This window comes from Rissa tridactyla, unplaced genomic scaffold (genome assembly GCF_028500815.1).
Source record: "Rissa tridactyla isolate bRisTri1 unplaced genomic scaffold, bRisTri1.patW.cur.20221130 scaffold_37, whole genome shotgun sequence".
Classification (NCBI taxonomy): Eukaryota; Metazoa; Chordata; class Aves; order Charadriiformes; family Laridae; genus Rissa; species Rissa tridactyla.
In genome coordinates this window covers 620,575-641,234 of record NW_026529584.1, presented here as the reverse complement: position 1 = coordinate 641,234, position 20,660 = coordinate 620,575, and the positions used below count along the sequence as shown (strand labels likewise).

The 20,660-nt window shown below is 58.4% G+C and overlaps 2 protein-coding genes and 1 long non-coding RNA gene across 4 annotated transcripts; 1 reads left to right on the top strand and 2 right to left on the bottom strand.

Annotated features, from left to right (window-relative positions):
* Nucleotides 1–100: 100 nt before the first annotated feature.
* LOC128903462 (antigen WC1.1-like) lies at nt 101–6,103 on the bottom strand. The gene is made up of 12 exons (XM_054187472.1): nt 5,886–6,103; nt 5,218–5,532; nt 4,664–4,990; nt 4,263–4,577; nt 3,591–3,905; nt 3,060–3,122; nt 2,661–2,975; nt 1,794–1,967; nt 1,473–1,631; nt 1,018–1,101; nt 650–802; nt 101–400 (listed from the first exon to the last, which is right to left on the bottom strand). The coding sequence occupies exons 1-12, from the start codon at nt 6,001–6,003 to the stop codon at nt 144–146; spliced, it is 2,595 nt and encodes an 864-aa protein (XP_054043447.1). The 5' UTR covers nt 6,004–6,103; the 3' UTR covers nt 101–143.
* Nucleotides 6,104–12,753: 6,650 nt separating this feature from the next.
* On the bottom strand, nt 12,754–13,962 carry LOC128903461 (olfactory receptor 14J1-like; the record flags this gene model as incomplete). The annotated part of the gene is made up of 2 exons (XM_054187471.1): nt 12,754–12,761; nt 13,476–13,962. Coding segments are annotated over 2 exons (495 nt in total), but the record flags the coding sequence as incomplete, so codon positions are not given.
* A 2,645-nt stretch (nt 13,963–16,607) lies between these two features.
* Nucleotides 16,608–19,878, top strand: LOC128903487 (uncharacterized). Of its 2 annotated transcripts, none has more exons than XR_008464095.1 (3): nt 16,608–16,672; nt 18,867–19,091; nt 19,383–19,878. It is a non-coding gene; the product is annotated as an uncharacterized LOC128903487 (long non-coding RNA). The 2 variants fall into 2 exon arrangements; XR_008464096.1 differs by lacking the exon at nt 19,383–19,878 and adding an exon at nt 17,372–17,460 and having other exon boundaries at nt 18,867–19,353.
* The last annotated feature ends 782 nt before the right edge of the window (nt 19,879–20,660 follow it).

The window sequence follows — 20,660 nt, the reverse complement described above, 5'->3', positions numbered from 1 at the left end:
GCGCAGGCAAGCACAGCTCTGGCTCAAAGGCTTTTAATAAGAACCGATATGGGGGCCCCTGTGTAAAAACAGGGGAATCAAAATCGAGGAAACCCCTGGCAGTTTCTGCTGCCCGTGGGAAAAGGGAGAGGGTTCCCTGGTGCTCACGGCTCTCCCAGCTGCACAGACCTCTCCTCCCTCCTGGCTGCCCCCAGCTGCACTGCAGGGATGGGCTCTCCTGGCCCGGGGCTCAGGGACCGTTGTGCACTGAGCTCCGGTGTCACAGCCTCTGTGTCCTCAGGGGGATGTGCCACAGACACCTCTTCAGCATCGTCATAGCCCGTGCTCTCTGGGGACAGGGACCAGCCATCCCCCTCAGCTCCGGGGGCACCAGCACCTCTCTGGGAGAGCAGGTTTGGCCCTGCAAGAAGTAAGGCAGGCCATTGCATGTTCACCCCATGGGGTGCCTCTCCTGGGCTGTACATCACCTTCCTCCCTTCTCCTCACCAGTCCTGAGACGTTCAGGTCCCTCTCCCACCCATGGTACCCCAGAAGAAACTCCTGGGGCAGGTTCTCCCATCCCAGCACGTTGGGCTCTCAGTGTGACAGCGATTCATCCAGCACCGGGGATGCCACTCCAGGAACCAGCAGCACTTTCTTTCCCTCTCACCTCCAGGGGTATCCGTGGGTCCAGATCCTTCCTCTGCCACCCTGGGCATTTCCCAGTCTTCCTGCCCAGGGGAAGGATCCTCCCCAGGGTCAGAAACCTCCCTGGCATCATCATAGCCATCAGCTGGGTCACCTCCAGGCAGGACAGGGACGTCTGAAAGGAGAGGAGAGCTGGTGACAGTGAGAAGATGCGTTCTGCAGAGCAGAGGATGGGAGGATGCGCAGGGACATGGGGCTCCGACATCAGTGTTTGCAGCCCCACAGGAGATCCCGACCATCCTCCCAGCTCCGAGGGTGACGCTCAGTGACACTGCTGTCCATCACATGTCTGCAGGGAGGAGACATCCACCCCTTCCTGCCCCCCATTACCTGGTGCTGGCCATGGACCATCCTCCTCCTCGCTGTCCCCGGGGTAGGGCTGCAGCTTGCTCAGGGACCCCTCTGAATAGGAGCCTGGAGAGAGGCCCAGAGGGTGTCAGGGGAGTGTGCTGTGCTGACCCAGCTTGTGCTCAGTGCTGCTGGGGACGTGGGACCCACAGAGCCACGGCTGCACGGGGACGAGGGCTCAGGACTCACCCTGCTGCCCTGGGACAAAGCCCATCTCCAAGGGCCTGCCAGAGCTGCCCTGGGACAGCCCCTTCCCTCACCCCTCAGGTGTCCCCCAGGGTGCAGGGGCAGGCAGAGAGGGGCTGTCCCCAAATGGGACGCGCAGAGCAGGTGGGGAGAAAGCTTCTCTCCTGGGCCCAGGACATGGGTGCTCCCCACACAGATCCAACAGCCCCACAACCGCACGAACCATGGGTTAGGGGGCTGCAGGGGTCAACCCTGCGTGGCAGCCAGGGGAAAGAGCACTGTAGATGTGTCCTCAACGAGGGACGCACACCAACCTGAGCCGCTGAACCTTGCCTGCTTCTGCCATGCTGGGCTGGAACCGATCTCCTCGTACACGGCCTCAGGGAAGGGCTCCTGAGCTCTCTCAGAGCCTGTGGACAGAGGCAGGGCTGGCCCAGGGATGGTCAGAGAGGGGATGGGATCCCGCAGAGAGCACACACTCTTGTCCCCCCAGCTCTGCCTCTCCCACTCACTGACACCCCACGGCACCCCTGGCCTTGCCAGCAGGCATCTTCCCCTGGGAAGGGACCCACCTCTGCGCCCAGCCCTGGCGCTTCGCACTTGCCCGGCCAGGAGGGCCAGGAGCAGGCAGAGAAGGGCTCCCAGGATGATGCACATGATGACGGGCAATGAGACTCTCCCGCTGCCGGTCAGACGGCCCCGCGTGGGATCTGCATGGCAGGAACACAGAAAGGGCAGCACCAGGCCTGGGAGAGGTGAGGGGCCGGCACACCCCAGTCCTGACCCCCATTACATACCGGGTTTCAGGGGATGAGGGATGGGGAAGCTCCCACCTGAGTGGGTGAATGACAGCCCTCCCCAGCCTCCTGCCCCACCGCTACCCCGCTGCCTCCTCCTGGGAGTTTCACAGCCCAGCAAGGAGCCCCTTCCCTCCGGCTGTGGGTCACAGCCTGGCCCCAAGAAGACCCAGCGCTGGTGGGGAGGACGGGTTACCTGCTGGAGGGGTTGGTGCTGCCGTCCTGGGTGCATCTGCAGAGGAGGAGAAGGAGAGCTGGGCTGAGAGGGTGGGGGTGCAGGTACCAGGGAGCCTCCTCTCTGACACACCGTGTGTGTGTGTGTGTGCGCACACGTGTGCATGTGCAGACATCCCTGCCACATCCCACCCAAATCGCCCCTCCTGCACGACTGGTGAGCATGGCCAGGAAGGAGCGCAGGGCCCAGAGCAGGGACAGAGCCGGCAGCCCGGGAGATGCCCCTGGGGGCTGCAGGGCCCTGCGGGCAGAAGCTGGAGGACACCCAGCCCCACAGAAGCTGCTGCCCACTCGGCAAAAGGCTCTCCTGCTCTGCAGGGATGGCCTTGCTCTCAGGAGCTCTGGAGCCATGATGGCAGCCAATGGGGAAAAGGGCTCCCTGTGAGGTGTCCCAGCCCTGCCGCTCACCTGAGCAGTTCACGGCCGCGTCCTCCTTATGGCGGCAGGCACCGCTGTCCCCAGGCCGGGCCCAGCAGTCCTGCAGAGATGGCTCTGTCCCCCGGCACTCCACCTGCTCCAGCCAGATGGGGCCGCTCCCCTCCCCAAATGCAGCCTCGGCCAGGGCAGACACCGCAGGGCCACAGCCCAGCTGCCTGCATGCCACCTCAGCATCCCGCATGTCCCAAGAGTCGTCACACACCGTCCCCCAGGAGCCGCGGTGCCACACCTCCACTCGGCCGGAGCACCCCTTCTCCCCTCCCACGGCACGAATCTTCTCCCTGTCTGGAGAAGGCAGAGAGCTCCCAGGGCCGCGGGACAGCAGGCAGAGCCCTGCCAGGCGAGAGGGGCATGCAGAGGAGCAGCTACCTGTGCAGCTCGGGGTGCTGGGGCACGCAGCCATTGGGGCCGGGGGCGTTTCTGGCTGACTCCCTGCAGAGGGAAACGCTGTGGTGAAGGGGCTGCTGCAGGGGGGGCGTGCAGCAGAGAGCGGGGCTCAGCTCAGCTCGTGCCACCCACCCATGGCAGCAGCTGAACCCCGGTCCTTCGGGGGACACACACTCGGCAACGTGGGGGACCCTGACTGCTCAGCCCCAAAGGGACCCTGGGTCACAGAGCAGCAGGAGGGTGTCCATGGAAGGGACACTCCTCAGAGCCCTGGCTGTTCCCTTCTGGGACCTTGCCTCGAGAAACCTCTGCCTCAACCAGGCGAAGCTGGGAGCCCGGCTGGCAACCGCTGGTGAATGTGTGGGGCTCCAGGAGAGGAAGTCCCATTTTTGGTACCAGCAGCAGCAGCATCTGGCTTGGAAACGAAAGGCCCCCGCAGGCCCAGGAATTTGACCATGCCCAGCCAGGAGCAGGAACGCAGGGGATGCTGGTGCCCGGCTAGCTCAGAATTACCCTTGCAGGTGATGTGGGTCTCCTCTCGCAGGTCGTCGCATGACTGCGGGTGCCAGGGAGCGGAGGGACACTGCCAGAAGGAGCTGTTTCTCTCCCCACACTCCACACGGTCCAGCCAGGCCGTGCCAGACAGCCTGCCGTAGGGCCGTTGTGTTTCCAGGGACCCTCTGTCCCCGCAGCCCAGCTCCTTGCATGCCAGCGACACAGTTTCAGGAGTCATGGAGTTGGAGCAAACGCTCCCCCACGTCCCATTGTAGAAAACCTGCAGGCGCCCGGAGCAGTTGGTGCCGTTCTCCAGCCTCAGGGCCATGAACTCTGGGAGGAAAGGCAGCGAGGGGGAACAGGCTGGGCTGGGGCTGGGGGAGCAGGGACACCCCTGCACCCGCCAGGCCCTCAGACAGGCAAAGGCACGTCCAGCAAGTCCCCCTTGCACCCACGGACAGAGAAATGTCCCTGATGGACAGACACCCCTGCCCTCCCTGCGGACCGTCAGGGACAGCGGAGCTCCCCAGGGACCCCCGGTGGGACTGAGGGCACCTGTGCATGGGTGTCCCCACGATGGCCTTTGTCAGGGGCTCAGAGCTGGCCAGGAACAGCCTCGGCCGTGTCCGGCTCTCCCCTCGTCCCGGCCTGCCTGGGCACTGGGCTCCCACCACAGCTCCCGGCACACACCTGAGCAGACGACTCCTGCGTCCTCTTTGTGCCCGCAGTCGTGCTGCCCCCAGGACCCTGCCGGGCAGTCCCAGAGAGCAGCTTCGGCCCCGGAGCAGTTCACGCTCTCCAGCCAGATCTGAGCGGAGCCTTCCCCGAAGCGAGCAGAGCCAACCGCCTCCAGCGCCCCTCCGCAGCCCAGCTGGCGGCAAACGACGGCAGCATCAGACAGGTCCCAGCCGTCATCGCAGATGCTCCCCCAGCTGCCCTGGTAGTAGATCTCCACTCTCCCCGCGCAGCGCCCAGGCCCGTTCACCAGCCGCACCTGACGGCTCCCTGTAGGAGGAGGAAACCCCGGCTGCCGTCAAGGGCCAGCTGCCCACCCAGCCCAGAGCCTGGGGGGGCCGTGCAGCGCCACTCACCCCAGCAAACGACCCCCACGTCCTCGGCAATCCCTGCTTCCAGCGCACTCTCAGGCAGGGAGCTGTTGCAGAGGGTCAGGTTGGCCTCGTGCCCTGCACACCGCACCCCGCGCAGCCCCACGGGACCCGTCCCTCTCTGAGCCTTTGGGGGGTTGTAGGCTGCCTCTGCCTCTCCGCACTGCAGCTGCCGGCACACCACGCTGGCCTCCTGCACGTCCCACTGCTCATCCAGGACTCTGCCCCACGTCCCGTGCTGGAAAATCTCCACTCGCCCGTCGCACGGGCTCCCTCCACCCACCAGCCGCAGGGATGCGAAGCGAGCTGGGCCTGGGGAGAGCAGCCATGCCCCAGCCCTTGGCGGCATCGGGGAGCCCGGCAGCCTGCAGCATGTCTCCAGGCTCTGGCACCCTTGCAGGAGGGCCTTGGAGCTCGCCTGCCTGCCGCCAGCCCTCTGTGGGGACCTTCTGAGCCAGAGCCTTGCACTGCCACAGGGTCCCCTGCTTTGGGAGCATTTAAGAGGAAAACAGAGTAACCGAGTGTTTTCCTGCACTCACCTGAGCATATGACAGCAGCGTCGTTCTCATGGGAGCACGGCGAGGCCCCCAGGGCAGTCACTGGGCACTCTCCCAGGTGGGCTTCAGTCCCGTCACAGTGGAAGGAGTCTCTCCAGACAGGGCCGGTTCCTCTCCCAAAACGCCCTCCTTTAGGAATGGACTCAGCAAACCCGCAGTTGAGGTGACGGCAGAGAACGTGGGCGTCCAAGAGGTCCCAGTGGGAGGCACAGAGGGTGCCCCAGGTCCCCTGCACGTGGACCTCCACCCTCCCCTCACACGCCGTGCTGCCGTTCACCAGCCTGAACCCTGTGAACTCTGGACAGAGAAGGATGAGACAGGGCAGACTTGTGCTTTTGCTGCCTTGGGTGGTGGAGCAGAGGGCAAATGGACACCCTGCCTTTCTCCTCCTTCTGCACCATTTTAGGGCTGCAGGCAAACATTCAAGGTCAGGTCTAATGGGGCTCTGAGCAACCTGATCTAGTTGAAGAGGTCCCTGCTGGTTGCAGGCAAGTTGGACTAGATGACATTGAAAGGTCCCTTCCAACCCAAACCATCCTATGGTTCTGTGATCACCCCTTCTGTCCTCACACCCAGCACAGCACAGTCCCGTCCCTGCTCCCCCATCATCGGCACACCCCCGGTGGTAACACCCTGCCCCGAGTCCTTACGTGTGCAGGTGACACCGGCAGCATTCGCGTGGGTGCAGGGCTGCTCCCTGGGGGACCCCGTGGGGCAGGAGCTGAGAAGGGATTCATTCCCCACACACTGCAGCTCTCTGTCCCACATGGGACCAGCCCCTTCTCCAAAGTGAGCTGCCCCGGGGACAGACAGGGCTGTGCCACACTGCAACTCTCTGCAGACCACGTCGGCAGCTTTGGGACCAAAGGCGGAGTCACAGACAGTTTTCCACTCGTTCCTATCACGGATCTCCACTCGTCCTGAGCAGGGATTGTCCCCTCCAACCAGCCGGACAAATCCTGGAGTAACCAAAGAACCCTGTGAGTTCCCACAGCCCTCTGGCAGTTACATACCCATGTCCCACCTGGCCTGCACAGTGGCCACAGGCAAAGAGACCCACGGCCCTCCCAGCAGCTCCCAATGGGTGCTGATGGCACAGATATACCAGGGACACCCTGCTCCTCTGCCCAAGGACAGGGCTTTTTCCCTTGGAGCGGCCCCTTTGCTTTGGTTGAGGGACTTGTGTCTGCCAGGAGGCACAACCCAAAAGCCACTGGCCACTCTGCACCCTTCTCTGGGGCTGTGGGTGGCCGCGTGAGCAGCTCTCGGTGCCTCTGGCACAGGGGAACCTGGCCCTCAGCAATGCCAGACAGGTCCTGGCTGAATTGGAGAAGAAAGGTGAGGACCAACAAAAAATGCGGGGCATTGAGGGGGATTCATCTCCCAGCCCCAGGCACCAACTGAGGGTGGGATGAACCATCTTGGGGCCCAGTGGTGGGTGAACCCCACTGGTCTTTCCTCAGGGACCAGGGACACCAGTAATGACAGTCCCAGCTTGGCAGTGTGACCAGCAACACAGGACCCTGCCCTGGCAGCCGTTCATTGCTCCCTGAGGGCACAGCCAGGTCCCTTCTCCTGTCCCAGTCCCAAAGGTGGGGAAGAGATTGGCTCCTTACCTGAGCATGTCACTCCAGCATCCTCAGAATGATAACAGTTGCTTTGGCCCCATCCATTGTGTCTACAGTCAGACAGGGCCGACTCTGTGCCGTGACACTCAACATCATCCATCCAAATGGGGCCGGATCCTGCCCCAAAGTATGCTTCAGCATGAGCTTTGACAGCGGACCCACAGCCCAGCTGCTTACAAACCACTGCAGCATCATTCGTGTCCCAGGAGTCATCACACACGGTCCCCCACTGGCCCTGGTGTTTCACCTCCACTCTCCCAGCACAGCGTCCGCCGCCATTCTCCAGCCTCACCTCCGCAGCCCCTTCAACCACCGAGATGGGACTGGTCAGGAGAGCGCCGAGTCCCAGAGTGCAGGTCTGGGGTCCCCCCTGCCTGTCACAGGCACCAGGATGGGAGCCCTCTCCCCTCCAGGCTCTCCCTGGGGATGTGTGGGCGTCCCCCCACTCCCCATGGGCTGTGCAGGCTGGGGGTGCTAACTCCAGACCCGCTGGGCCATTTTCTGTCCTACAGCCCTCAGCACCTCCTCCCACCTCAAAGGGCCCCTGCCCATGCCCACCCAAAACCTGTATCGCCAGGCCGTGCGCAGGGCACCTGCTCCTCCCCAGCCCAGCACCCCTTAACAGCATCATGGAGACACCCGCTCCCACCCAGATGGACACAGGCAAAGGCACAGGGTCCATAGACCTGAGCTCCTTCTGACCCTCATCTCAGCGGCACTTGGAAAGAAACCCTCTTCCCAAAGGGCTCTTGATGACCCCACTGGTACCCGATGGCCCTGGGCTGTGGGAAAAGGGAGCCAGCACTTACCTCTGCAGAGCTGCACCCAGAGGAGCAGCCACAGCACCCGAGGGGACAGGAGTCCCTCCATTCCCATCCTGAGCCTCCTGCCCTGCTGGCACAGCCCTGCTCTCCCCCACTCCCTGTCACAGCTCCTGGGGACTCACGGGGACGTCGATGATGGGAGGGTGATATATCTCTGCAGATGCCGACCCAGCTGCGGAAGGAGCCAATCGAAGCAGCAGCACCTTTTTAGACGTTATCGGGAGCTATCTCCCCTCCGACACAGCCCAGCCCGCCAATGAATTTCTCCAGCGCCGTTCATGACCATATATGAGGGACATATATGTCCCGCTGCCAGTGTCATGGTCGATGTGGTGGCGGATCATCATGGGACAAGCTGGGTGTGCAGGGGAATTTGGTTAGTCACCCCTTGCACCCTGCTGTGGTCCTGGAAGCACTGAGCATCTCCTGCACTGGGCTCATCCAAGAAGCCATGAGGCAAATGTCCAACTGCCCCCAAGCTGCGGTGACCATGGAGCGGGGACTGCACCAGGGTCTGTGTCAGGATGGGGAGGAAACAGCCCCTGCCCCTGACACGGACCTCACTGTGCTGGGAGCAGCAGCTGGGAGAGGTCTTCATCCAGGGCAAGGGCTCCATCCCAGGAGTGTTGGCTTGTCCGTCCATCCCTGCAGACCCCCACAGTGAGTCCCTCGCAGGAGCCGGAGCTGGATCATGTCCCTGCCCTGGCAGCAGACAGACAGCCCAGAGGCTCAGACGTGTCCCTGACTCTCAGTGTGTCACCCAGGGGCCGTTATTCCCCGCGGGCGGAGCGGGAGCTGGAGCCTGCAGGTGCACAAACCACAGCCCACATGGCCTCGCCGCGCTCCCCCCGCTCCCCCCGCAGTGCCCGGGCAGGAAGTCTGTGGTTTCCTCCTGGCGCCGTGCCCAGGCACATCCCTGGGGTGCCCCCGAGCCACCCCCACCCCGACTGCTCCAGCCAGGGCCACAGGGGCTGCTCCTTCGGCCTCGCAGACACGGGGACGGGCAGCTCCCGTCCCCCGTCATGCCGCTGTCATGCACACGGCCGCTCTGCACCGAGCCCCACGGGCACGGGGTGACATCGGTGATGTGACCTCACGTCCTTCCTACTGCCAAAGCTGTGTGTTCGTGGGTTATACTGACGGTGACCTCACACTCTCCTACTTCTGCTGCCGTGTGCTCATGAGTGGTACCGACAGTGACCTCACGTCCCTCCTGCTGCCACCACCGTGTGCTCAGGGGTTACAGTGACCATGACCTCACACCCTCCTGCTGCTGCTGCTGCGTGCTCAGGAGTCCCGCTGTCACACGTGTGTGCGTGTTGCGTACAGGCTTCTGATGACGACGGTTCTTCCAAAAAGCCATATTGGGGTGAGGTCCAAGTATTATTTTAATGGTATCAGATGCAGCCACACAAGCCATATGCCTGCTCCTTGCCCAAAAGCTACACAGGCAGCGGTGAAATCACAAGAGCGACATTCCCAAGCCACGTTCCTGCTCCTGGCCTATCAGGTATTCAGACACCAATGACCTCACAAACACCTACATAAACTACTGCTTGGCTCCCAACCTGTCATCTACTCGGGCACCCTTGACACCACAACACCCTACACCACCCATGTTCCTGCTCCTGCCCTACCAGGTACGCGGGCAGCAGTGACTTCACCAGCTCCTACACAACCCATGGGCCTCTTCCTGGCCTGTCAGCTGAGCAGTCACAGGTGACCTTGCAAACACCTACACAAGATGGGGGCTTAGTCCTGGCCTACCAGCTTCTCAGGCACCTGGGAACTCAAAATACCCAGCACAAGACACGTTTCTCCTGGGCTCCTCAGGCACCAGTGACATCACAGAGACATCCACAAGCCAGGTGACGGCTCCTGGCCTGTCGTCTGCGCAGGCACCAGTGACCTCACAGGCACCTACACAATCCCTAGGCCTGTTCCTGGCCCACTGGCTACTCAGGCGTGAGTGACCTCATAAGCACAGCCGCAGGGCGTGGGCCTGCTCCTGGCCTGTCAGGTGTCCAGACATGAAGGATCTCACCAAACCTACACGAGCCGTGGGTCAGCTCGTGGCCTGTCAGCTGAGCAGGACCTCACAAGTGCGTATCTGCCCGTTTGCCACGTACTTGCCGGTGAGGGACTCAGGCTGCAGTGACCTCACAGGCACCTACATGAGCTGTGCACCTGGGCCTGCCTTATCAGCTGCTCAGCCAAGAGTGACATCACGAGGACAAGCCCGAGCCACGTGTCTCCTATCAGCTACACCAGCACCAGGGACCTCACCAGCCCCTACAGGAGCCCTGGCCTTGCTCCTGCTCTATCAGCTACTCAGGCACCACAGACCTGACCCCCACATCTCCCCCTGCTTGCTGTCTGCTCACCTCTGAGATACGACTCCTCACAAGCTCCTGCACAGACCAGAAGCCTCCTCTTGGCCTGTTGGCTACTCAGGCAGCAGCTCCTCACAAGCACATACCAACCTATTTGCTGCGTGCTCGTCTTTTGGGGGGACCCAAGCCAGTACTGACCCCCCTCTCCGTCACTTGCCCACCCCTCCTAGAAGGGGGCCGTAGCCCCTGGGCATGTTCCAGCGTGTCCGTGCCCCACCACCTTTCGGGCACCCCTCCGCCCTCTTGAATTCCCCCCAGCCCACCCTGTCAGGGCTTGTTCTGCAGCCTGGTAAAGTGGGGGGCCCCCACCCGGCCTTTTCCTTCTGCTTCCGTTCACATTTAAACTCTAATTCTTCACTACACTAAATCTTATTGAAGAAGGGTTTATTCAATTCAAAACTATAGCTCCATTTCAAATTTATAGTTATGCAAACTTTAGAAACAAAAATTATTAATTTAATTTCTATATGTTTATTAATGTTTACCTATGTAGAAATCTATACACATATACATAAGTATATATATAAAAAGAATGTGTGTATTATTAAAAAAACTAAATTCATTAGTAGAATTATACACTTCCTTTCATAGATATATACAATATATGATTATATTGTCTATAAATTTTCTATTTTTATATCCAAATGAGGCAGGCGGCCCATCCCAGGGGCTGCCTGAGAACACACGGGTTTGACGGTGTCAAGAAATGGCCGTTAGCCAATCTCGGAGCTGTGTGATCTTTAACCAAATGGCAGCTCCCTGCCAGGAATGGCGGCATCTCGGCATAAAATGGCAGACAAACCACAATGGCGGCCCCCGTGCATGGAGGGGAAGGGCCTTGTGGGTCCGATGCACTTCCGGGTCCATCCAGCCAGGGTGGCCGGTGCTGGCAGCCAATCAGAAGAGAGCAGAGGCCCAGTAGAGGAGAGGGGGCGGGACTTCTTCCAGAAGCTGGTGGGCGGGGCAGCTGTCAGGCCGAGTGGCCATCAAGAAGAAGGTGCAGGGCCCCAAACCTGAGGGCAAAGGCTCAGGGAGGCAGCGATGGGAACCAAAGGTGGTCAGTCACGCTGAGGGATGGAGGCGTGTGAGAGGGGGAGTGTTTATTCCAGCAAGGTCATCTGAGCGGGGACCTTGTTAATGGGGAAACGGGGAGAAAAAAGGGGAAAGCAGAAGCAGAGTGCACTGAGCCACAAACTTGAGAAAAGAACCATGGAGTCCATGGCAAGAAAGAGCTTTTGCCAGTCCCAGGAATTGGTGGGCCATCAAGAAAGTCCAGGTGGCACCTCCAGGAAGATCAAGTGGCCGTTTGAAATGAGAACGTTGTGAGTCAGAGGGAGCCTGGTCTGGGAGGGATGCGGGAATGAATAGAGCTGTGCAAAGCCCTGAGGGACATGCAGCGGAAGGGGGAGCAGGGAGGAACCAAGAGGGGGGAGGCAGAACACGGTGTAAAAGAGGCCAGTTGCATGTCAGACTGGATTGACCGGGAAAGGGATGGAGTTTTTAGGAAGAGAGAAGGGCCAGGGGCTGCTGGTGTGTTCGGAACCCACAGGGAAACGGCTGTGAAATGCTTCATAGGATTTGGGGTGTGTTCCTCTAAAGAAGTTGTCATGGTCAGTGGCCCAGCTGAAGTGCCTCTGTACCAACGCACGCAGCCTGGGGAACAAAGAGGAGGAGCTGAGTACCCTTGTGCAGCTGGAATCCTCACGGCTGGGGTTTGCTACAGGCCACCCGAGCAAGAGGAGCCTTTTGACGAAGCGTTCTTACTTCACCTCCAGGAAGCACCACACTCAGAGGCTGAGATCTACTGGGGGACTCCAGTCACCCTGGCAGCTGCTGGAAGAGCATCCCATGAAGCTGTGAGCAGTGCAGGAGACTCATGGAGGGTGTTGACGAAGGGATTGAGGGCAGCCCTGCAGAGAAGGGTGTGAGGATGCTGGGGCTGGAGTAACTGAACATGAGCTGGCAATGTGCGCTGGCAGCCCCAACCCATGCTGTGATTCTATGATTCGATGTCTCTATGACCTACACCCAAGGGAGCACATGGCAGTGGTGGTTACCCAGCGGATGTTACTCCAAACCTGAAGTGATCTCAATAAGCTGAGTTTCCCACAACAGGACACTCCTAGGAGTAGCTGCTGGCACTTGTGCTCCCTCAAATTCATCTCATCACACACATGAAATGTGTATTCCTAAGTCTGTGATGCAAGAACAAACTTCTGATGCAGTCATTTTGTGTCCCTCCATGGAGGGACAGAGCAGCTCTCTGAGCTGAGGTGAGTGGCTGCTGCTGCAGCTGTGAGGGGCTGGTTGGTGACGATTACCCTGGGGCAGGTTCCCCGGGGTGTCCAGGGACCGTGGCACAGAGCAGGTCCTGCTCTGCTGGTCCTTCCTGTCTCTCCAGAAGGCCTGGCTGTGTGAGAACACTGCTGTGTGCACCCAGCCTTCACACTCACACAGCTGAGCTCTGCACTGGTGTTTTCCTCTCCCGAGCACTTCCTAGCTCAGCCCAGGTAAAGCCAAAGCTGCGTGTGTAAGCAAAGCAAAATAAAGCATTCATTCACGGCTTGATTTTCTGCTGCTGCCTTTATTTTGTTTCAAGTATGGAGGGAGTCTGGCTTCTCATGTACATCTCATCATTGGGATGCTAAAAATGTGAGCTTAGGAATAATATTATCACAAGCCTAAAATAAGAGGAAGAGAGAAAAAGAGAAACAGTGAAAGAGAGAAAGAGAGACAAGAAAACAAGTAATATCGGAAGGAAAAAGGAAGGAACAAAAGAAAGAAAGAAAGAAAAGAAAAAGAAAGAAAGAAAGAAAGAAAGAAAGAAAGAAAGAAAGAAAGAAAGAAAGAAAGAGAAAGAAAGAAAGAAAGAAGGAAAGAAAGAAAGAAAGAAAGAAAGAAGGAAAGAAAGAAAAAGAAAGAAAGAAAGAAAGAAAGAAAGAAAGAAAGAAAGAAAGAAAGAAAGAAAGAAAGAAAGAGAAAGAAAAAGAAAGAAAGAAAGAAAGAAAGAAAGAAAGAAAGAGAAAGAAAAAGAAAGAAAGAAAGAAAGAAAGAGAAAGAAAAAGAAAGAAAGAAAGAAAGAAAGAAAGAGAAAGAAAAAGAAAGAAAGAAAGAAAGAAAGAAAGAAAGAAAGAAAGAAAGAAAGAAAGAAAGAAAGAAAGAAAGAAAGAAAGAAAGAAAGAAAGAAAGAAAGAAAGAAAGAAAGAAAGAAAGAGAAAGAAAGAAAGAAACTACCAAAGAAAGCACGTAAAAAGGTTATGAACAAAAGGTCGTCCTGCTATTTTCTGTGAATATGCTGGTAGTCGTAGGAGAAAGACAGTTACCTCATTGGTGCTGAAATACAATATATTGCAATAGTTTCCTCAGGGCATCCCTGAGCTCCTGGTTCCTCATGCTGTAGATGAGGGGGTTCACTGCTAGAGGCAACACCGAGTACAGAAATGACACCACTAAGTCTAGATCTGTGGAGGAGATGGAGGTGGGCTTCAGGTAGGCAAACATGCCAAAACTGATAAAGAGAGAGACCACGGCCAAGTGAGGGGGGCACGTGGAAAATGCTTTGTGCCGTCCCTCCCCAGAGGGGATACACAGCATGGCCCTGAAGATCTGCACGTAGGACACCACAATGAAAACAAAACACGCAAAAGAAAAAAAGGCACCAAACACAATAAGCCCAACTTCCCCGAGGTAGTCTGATTGTGAGCAGGAGAGCTTGAGGATCTGGGGGATTTCACAGAAGAACTGGTCTAGGCCATTGCCTTGGCAGAGAGGTATTGAAAATGTATTGGCCATGTGCAGGAGAGCGTAGAGAAAGCCACTGCCCCAGGCAGCTGCTGTCATGTGGACACAAGCTCTGCTGCCCAGGAGGGACCCATAGTGCAGGGGTTTGCAGATGGCAACATACCGGTCGTAGGCCATGACGGTGAGAAGACAAAAGTCTGCTGACATCAAGAAGGCAAAGAAAAAGACCTGGGAAACACATCCCGAGAAGGAGATGGCCCTGGTGTGCCAGAGGGAGTTGGCCATGGCTTTGGGCAGAGTGGTGGAGATGCAGCCCAGGTCGAGGAGGGCGAGGTTGAGGAGGAAGAAGTACATGGGGGTGTGGAGGCGGTGGTCACAGGCTACGGCAGTGATGATGAGGCCATTGCCCAGGAGGGCAGCCAGGTAGATTTAAAGGTCATGTAGGCCAATCCCTGTTTTTTAGAGACATCTGTGACTCGATCAGGATGCTCAAAGCCCTGCCCTACCTGACCCTGAAAATCGCCAACGATGGGGAATCCACAACTTCTCTGGGCAACCTTTTCCAGTGTCTGACCACCCTCATTGTAAAATTTCCTCCCTATGTCCAATCTAAATCTACCCTCCTTCAGTGTAAAGCCATTGCCCCTTGTCCTGTCATTACTGGCCCTGGTGAAATCTCTCTCTCTCTCTTATAAGCCTGCCTCATAGGTTAAAAGGCCACAAGAAGGTCTCCTTGGACCTTTTTTGTTTCCAGGCTCAACAACTTCAACTCTCTCAGCTTTTCTTCCTCGGAGAGGTCTTCCAGCCTCCAATGATTTTTGGTGATCCTTCCCTTGACGCTCTCTAACAGGTCCACGTCTTTCTTGTGCTGGGGCCCCTAGAACTGGACACAGCATTCCAGATGAAGTCGTATGAGATTGGAGTAGAGAGGGGGAATCCCCTCCCTCCACCTGCTGGCCACGCTTCTGTAGATGCAGCCCAGGCTATGATTGGCTTTCTGGGCTGCTGTCCTGGTTCTGGCAGGGATAGGGTTAATTCTCTCCAGGACACAGACTGTTCTAACAGATGGAGCCCAGAGCCATGGATGAAATGAACTCAACGGACACTTTGGAGGGATGGCCCATAGACTAAGGGCACTATATCTGCATGAATATATGTGTATATATATACGTGACAGGGGAAAGTGGTGGCAATTCATTGGAACCTGTAAGATGTGGGCATGGCATAGATGGTCTGGAATAAGGGGTGGATAATGTCCTGGTTGCGGCGGGGACAGGGTTAATTCTCCCCAGGACACAGGAATTCCATGCCATGTGAGCCATGCCCACCCTGAGCTGCCGGGGTAGGGGGCAGGACTTCTCAGCTTGGAGCGGGCTGGGGGTACCGGTCCGATCGGGGATCGGCGGGGAGCGGCGGTTCCGTAATCGTGTTTGTACATTCCTCTGTCCGTGTGATTGTTGTTGTTCTCTTGTTCCCTTTGCTGTTCTGTGAAACTGCCTTTGTCTCAACCCAAGAGTCTTGCCTTTTTTCTTCCGATTCTTCCCGTATTGGGAAGGCCCGAGCAAGCGGCACGTGGTTCTTTGTTGTCCTCTGAGGCTAAAACACACCATGGGAGCACTGGGACCGTACTGGGAGCACTGGGAGTAACCAGAGAGAGATACTGGGAGCACTGGGGGGAGGCAGGGAGTCATACTGGGAGCACTGGGACCACACTGGGAGCACTGGGGGGGGTCAGGGGGTCATCCTGGGAGCACTGGGACCTCACTGGGAGCACTGGGGGGAGTCAGAGGGTCATACTGGGAGCACTGGGAGCACCCTGGGAGCACTGGGGGAGTCAGGGGGTCATACTGGGAGCACTGGGACCAAACTGGGAGCACTGTGGGGAGTGAGGGGGTCATACTGGGAGCACTGGGGGAGTCAGGGGGTCATACTGGGAGCACTGGGACCGCACTGGGAGCACTGTGGGGAGTGAGGGGGTCATACTGGGAGCACTGGGACAGCACTGGGAGCACTGGGTGGAGTCAGCGAGTCAGACTGGGAGCACTGGGACCGCACTGGGAGCACTGCAGGGAGTCAGGGGGTCATACTGGGAGGACTGGGACCGCACTAGGAGCAGTGGGGGGAGTGAGGGAGTCATACTGGGAGCACTGGGAGCACCCTGGGAGCACTGGGGGGACTCAGGGGGTCATACTGGGAGCACTAGGACTGTACTGGAAGCTCTGGGAGGAACCAGGGAGTCATACTGGGAGCACTGGGACAGCACTGGGAGCACTGGGTGGATCCCTTGGGGTCATACTGTGAGCACTGGGAAAGTACTGGAAATACTGGGGGGAGTCAGGGAGTAATACTGGGAGGACTGGGAGCACCCTGGGAGCACTGGGTGGAGTCAGGGTGTCGTACTGGGAGCACCGGGACTGAACTGGGAGCTCTGGAGGGAACCAGGGAGTCATACTGGGAGCCCTGGGACCGCACTGGGAGCACCGGGGGGAATAACGGGGGTCATACTGGGAGCACTGGGGGGAGTGAGGGATTCATACCGGGAGCACTGGGACCGCACTGGGAGCACTGGGGGGAGTCAGGGAGTCATACTGGGAGCACTGGTACTGCACTGTGAACACTGCAAGGAGTCAGGGGGTCATACTGGCAGCACTGGGACCGCACTGGGATCGCTCTATGCTGGTCCATACTGGGAGTATTGGCCCGTACTGGGATGACTGGTCCGCTCTGGCCCGTACTCCATCTCCCATCATCCCCTGCGCCGGAAGTGGGCGCAGTTTCCGGCCGCGGTGGGCGTTGCCCTGTGACGCGCGGCAGCATGGCGGAGCTGGGGTCGCCGCGGGAGGTCGCGCAGGTCGGTTGGCCCGGGGACACCCTGGGGACACCCTGGGGGGGGACGGGACACCGCTGAGACTCTCCCGGGACCCCCCGGCCCCCACCCGCCCGTGGGCGGCCCCCGCTACCGGGTCGCGCTCATCGCTCGGTCCCCCCCCCGCCATGTCAGCGTGATCCCGCACCCGCTTCCCGGTCCCGCCACGGTTCTGGGTCTCCCCCCCATCCGAGGGTGCCCCCCCACTTTCTGGCTGCGCCCCCCCGAATATCTGGGTGCCTCCCCCCCATCTCTGGCGTCCCCCTCCCCGTATCTCTGTATGCCCCCCTCAGTCTCTGGCTACCCCCTCCCGATCTCTGGCCTCCCCCTCCAATTTCTGGGTGCCCCCCCATGGGTGACAGCCCCCCAGTCTCTGGGTGACTCCTCCCCATGGGTGCCCCCCCCAGTGTCTTCGTGCCCTTCCCACCTCTTCTCCCCCCCCTCCATGGGTGGTGCTCCCTCCCCCCCGAATCTCTGTGTGCCCCCAAGGGTGACACCCCCCCATACTCTGGGCACCCCCCACCACCACCTCTGGGTGCTCTCCCCAACCCATGGGTACTGTCCCCCTGCAATGTCCGGGTGCCCCCCCTTGCCCAGGTGTCCTCTCGCATCTGGGTTTCACCACCACCACCCTCCCCCTGGGTGCCGCCACCCCTGGGTGCAGCCCCCCCCACGCCCCCCCAGGAGGAGCTGCCGCCCCACACCCTGCCCCGTCTGTGTCCTTCCTGGTGCCCGAACCCGAGGACCTGGAGGACCTTGACACCCGCCACAAGGTGGGTGTGGGCACGGGGGGTGCAGGCAGGAGAGGGTCCAGGCAGGTGGGCGGCGGGCAGGAGGGGGTGCAGGCAGATGGTGGGGGCAGGCAGGACCTCCCCCGACCTCCAGCTGTGGCAGGAGAAGCTGCAGCAGTAGCTGGAGTTCCTGGAGGCGGGGGAGGAGCACGTCAAGGAGGAGCAGAAGAACCTGAAGAAGGAGCTCCCGTCCCTCCTGCCGCCACCCCTGTGTGCGCAGGGGTTATGGTGACCGTGACCTCGCACCCTCCTGCTGCTGCTGCGTGCTCAGGAGTCCCGCTGTCACACGTGTGTGTGTGCTGTGTCCGGGCTTCTGCTGACGATGGTTCTTCCAAAAACCCCATATTGGGGTGGGGACCAAATACTATTTTAGTGGCATCATCTACTCAGGCACCTGTGACACCCCCCATGTTCCTGCTCCTGCCCTACCAGGTACGCGGGCAGCAGTGACTTCACCAGCTCCTACACAACCCATGGGCCTCTTCCTGGCCTGTCAGCTGAGCAGTCACAGGTGACCTTGCAAACACCTACACAAGATGGGGGCTTAGTCCTGGCCTACCAGCTTCTCAGGCACCTGGGACCTCAAAATACCCAGCACAAGACACGTTTCTCCTGGGCTCCTCAGGCACCAGTGACATCGCAGAGACATCCACAAGCCAGGTGACAGCTCCTGGCCTGTCGTCTGCGCAGGCACCAGTGACCTCACAGGCACCTACACAATCCCTAGGCCTGTTCCTGGCCCACTGGCTACTCAGGCGTGAGCGACCTCATAAGCACAGCCGCAGGGCGTGGGCCTGCTCCTGGCCTGTCAGGTGTCCAGACATGAAGGATCTCACCAAACCTACAGGAGCCGTGGGTCAGCTCATGGCCTGTCAGCCTGTCAGCTGACAGCATTTAGTTTTAGGACCATCCCTATCCCACCCCAGAGGAGACCCCCCTCAGACCCAGAGGGCCGCCCCATAGAGCTGCCCCAGCCCCACAGGGCCCCGCACCGTGATGGTGACCAGGATGGGTTTGGGGTTTGGGTGCAGGTTGGGGTCCAGGGAGAAGACGCAGAACTGCATTGGGGAGGTACGGGATTGTAGGAATGTGTCTGAGAGAAAATGGCCATGTGAGCCAGCCTCCCTGCTGTGAGAGATTAGATTAAGGGCAAAACAGGTGGTAGAAGATGGAATTAGTACATGGGAAAAACGGGACTGAGAAGGCAGAAAACATGTTGTGCTAGTGACTAAGCAATTTACGACGCGAATTCTTGTAACCAATCTGATGTGTGAATGAACTGCATGCACAGCGCGTGGACAGTGTAACTAGCTAATCAGAAATGAGCGAGTCACGTGTACGGCTACAACGCAGGGTATAAAAGATGATGATCTGTGCTTAATAAACAGCTTCTGTTGATTCACATTGGATCGTCTGGAGTCCAGTTATTTCTCCTCAGATGGTGACCCCGACGTGATCTCGATGGGCGCTTGGCTTGAGCAACGGAACGCGAGGGGCGGAAGACCCAGAAGGAGATCCACCGTCTGGAGGACGGCTCAGCTGGACTGAGACCGGGCGGATTGGGCGGCAATCCGGAATAAACAGACAACGTGGCCACGGACACCCGGAGAGAGGTGAGCAGCCGGGGCAGGAGATGGGGCAACAAGTAACAAAAGAAGAAGGGACAATATTAAGACTTCTCCTGCATATCCTCTCTAAGAGAGGGGTGAAATAAGATGAGCGTATGCTCCGAAGGTTGTTAATATGGTGCAGAGAGAACAGATTCGCAGCAGAGCCCCAGACAGCTTTTAAAGCAGAAATATGGGAGGCTGTTGGGAAAAAACTGTGGGAAGTGATAAGTAAAGGAGACAAAGAGGCATCACCGTTGGCGACGACATAGCGGTTGATGTTATCGACCTTACAAGATATGAAGGCGGAGCGAGCCACAGCGGCCGGGGCTTTTGCAGCATTACAACCCACGGGAGGAGGATCGAACAGGCCAGGTCCGAAGGTTTGGGACGATCCCCTGCTGATCCCCTCTGCTCCACCTGAGGAAGTTCCAGAGAAAGAAGAACCGATGGAGGAGGACGTTCCCTGGCCAGCACCGCCACCCTCGGAAACAAGACCAACGGCACCTCCACCAGAGTGGTACAACCCCAGAACTGGGTTTTATGAAGGTCCACCTAAGCCTCCACGGCAACATGTTGATGTGCACCCCAGACCACCTTTTGATCCATCACTGTACCCACTGCTTCCACCGTCGCCTCCCTCTCCCGCTGAACAAGAATTGCCGCAAGGCGCATGCGCGGCAGCAAAAACACTGCAACAGAAATTGGAACAGTTAGAGAGAGAACAACAGAGACCATGGAAACAAGAGGAGGAGCAAGCGATATGAAATATGGAGAGGCGACAGCAGGGTGAAAGCGGGGGGATATGGGGCGGCGGTAACAGGAACGCGGGAGGAGAGTTGGGTAACGGGAACGTGGGAGGAGAGTTGGGGGGTGCGACCGCGGGCTCAGGGGAGCCGCCGGATCCGCAAGTGCATTGGAAAGGAATCATTCAAAATGCCTTGGTAGAGGGTATAATGTTACCAACAGCATTTCCGGTGATACTGGGGGGAACTACGGGAGGTCGAAGGAATCCCAATAGATGGGAGGGTCTTCCTTGGCCGATGGTAAAAGAAGCGAGAAAATTAGTGTATGACTTTGGCCTTAATTCTCCCTACACTCAGTCGTTTCTTAACAATATTTTCACTACTAATATTATGACTCCTTTTGATAGCCGGACACTGATGTCCATTATCCTCACACCAATGCAAGAACTAACGTGGAGATCAAGGTGGGAGGATGGTGTACAACGTGCAGTGATAGCGAATTTGAATAGAGTGGAGGGGGATCCGTTGCGGCTGGCAACCATGGAGATGTTATTAGGAACAGGTCCTTTCGCTGATGCTCAGCGACAAGCGTGGCTAGATGTCGCTATCTTACAACAGTCCGCAGAGTTGGCTCGCGAAGCACTGAGGACGTTGCCAGAGGATGGCAAGGTCACTCCCCCATATACGACGATAAAACAGGGCCCCAGCGAGGGATTCATGCAGTTTCTTGATAGACTAAGGAATGCGTTAGACCAGGGAGAACTGCCAGCGGCAGCCAAAGAGGCGGTATTTCAATCATTGGCCGTAGAGAACGCAAATCCAGCCTGTA

Bases quoted from the DNA above. Each gene is read 5' to 3' on its own strand.
- LOC128903462 (XM_054187472.1), bottom strand. From the start codon at position 6,003: ATGTGGGACAGAGAGCTGCAGTGTGTGGGGAATGAATCCCTTCTCAGC. The intron at 1,968-2,660 runs GTGAGCGGCAGG...CACCTCTCCCAG, and splicing joins CGCGGCCGTGAACTGCTCAG to GCCTGGTGCTGCCCTTTCTG. The intron at 1,632-1,793 runs GTGGGTCCCTTC...CTCTGTCCACAG, and splicing joins CGCCAGGGCTGGGCGCAGAG to GCTCTGAGAGAGCTCAGGAG.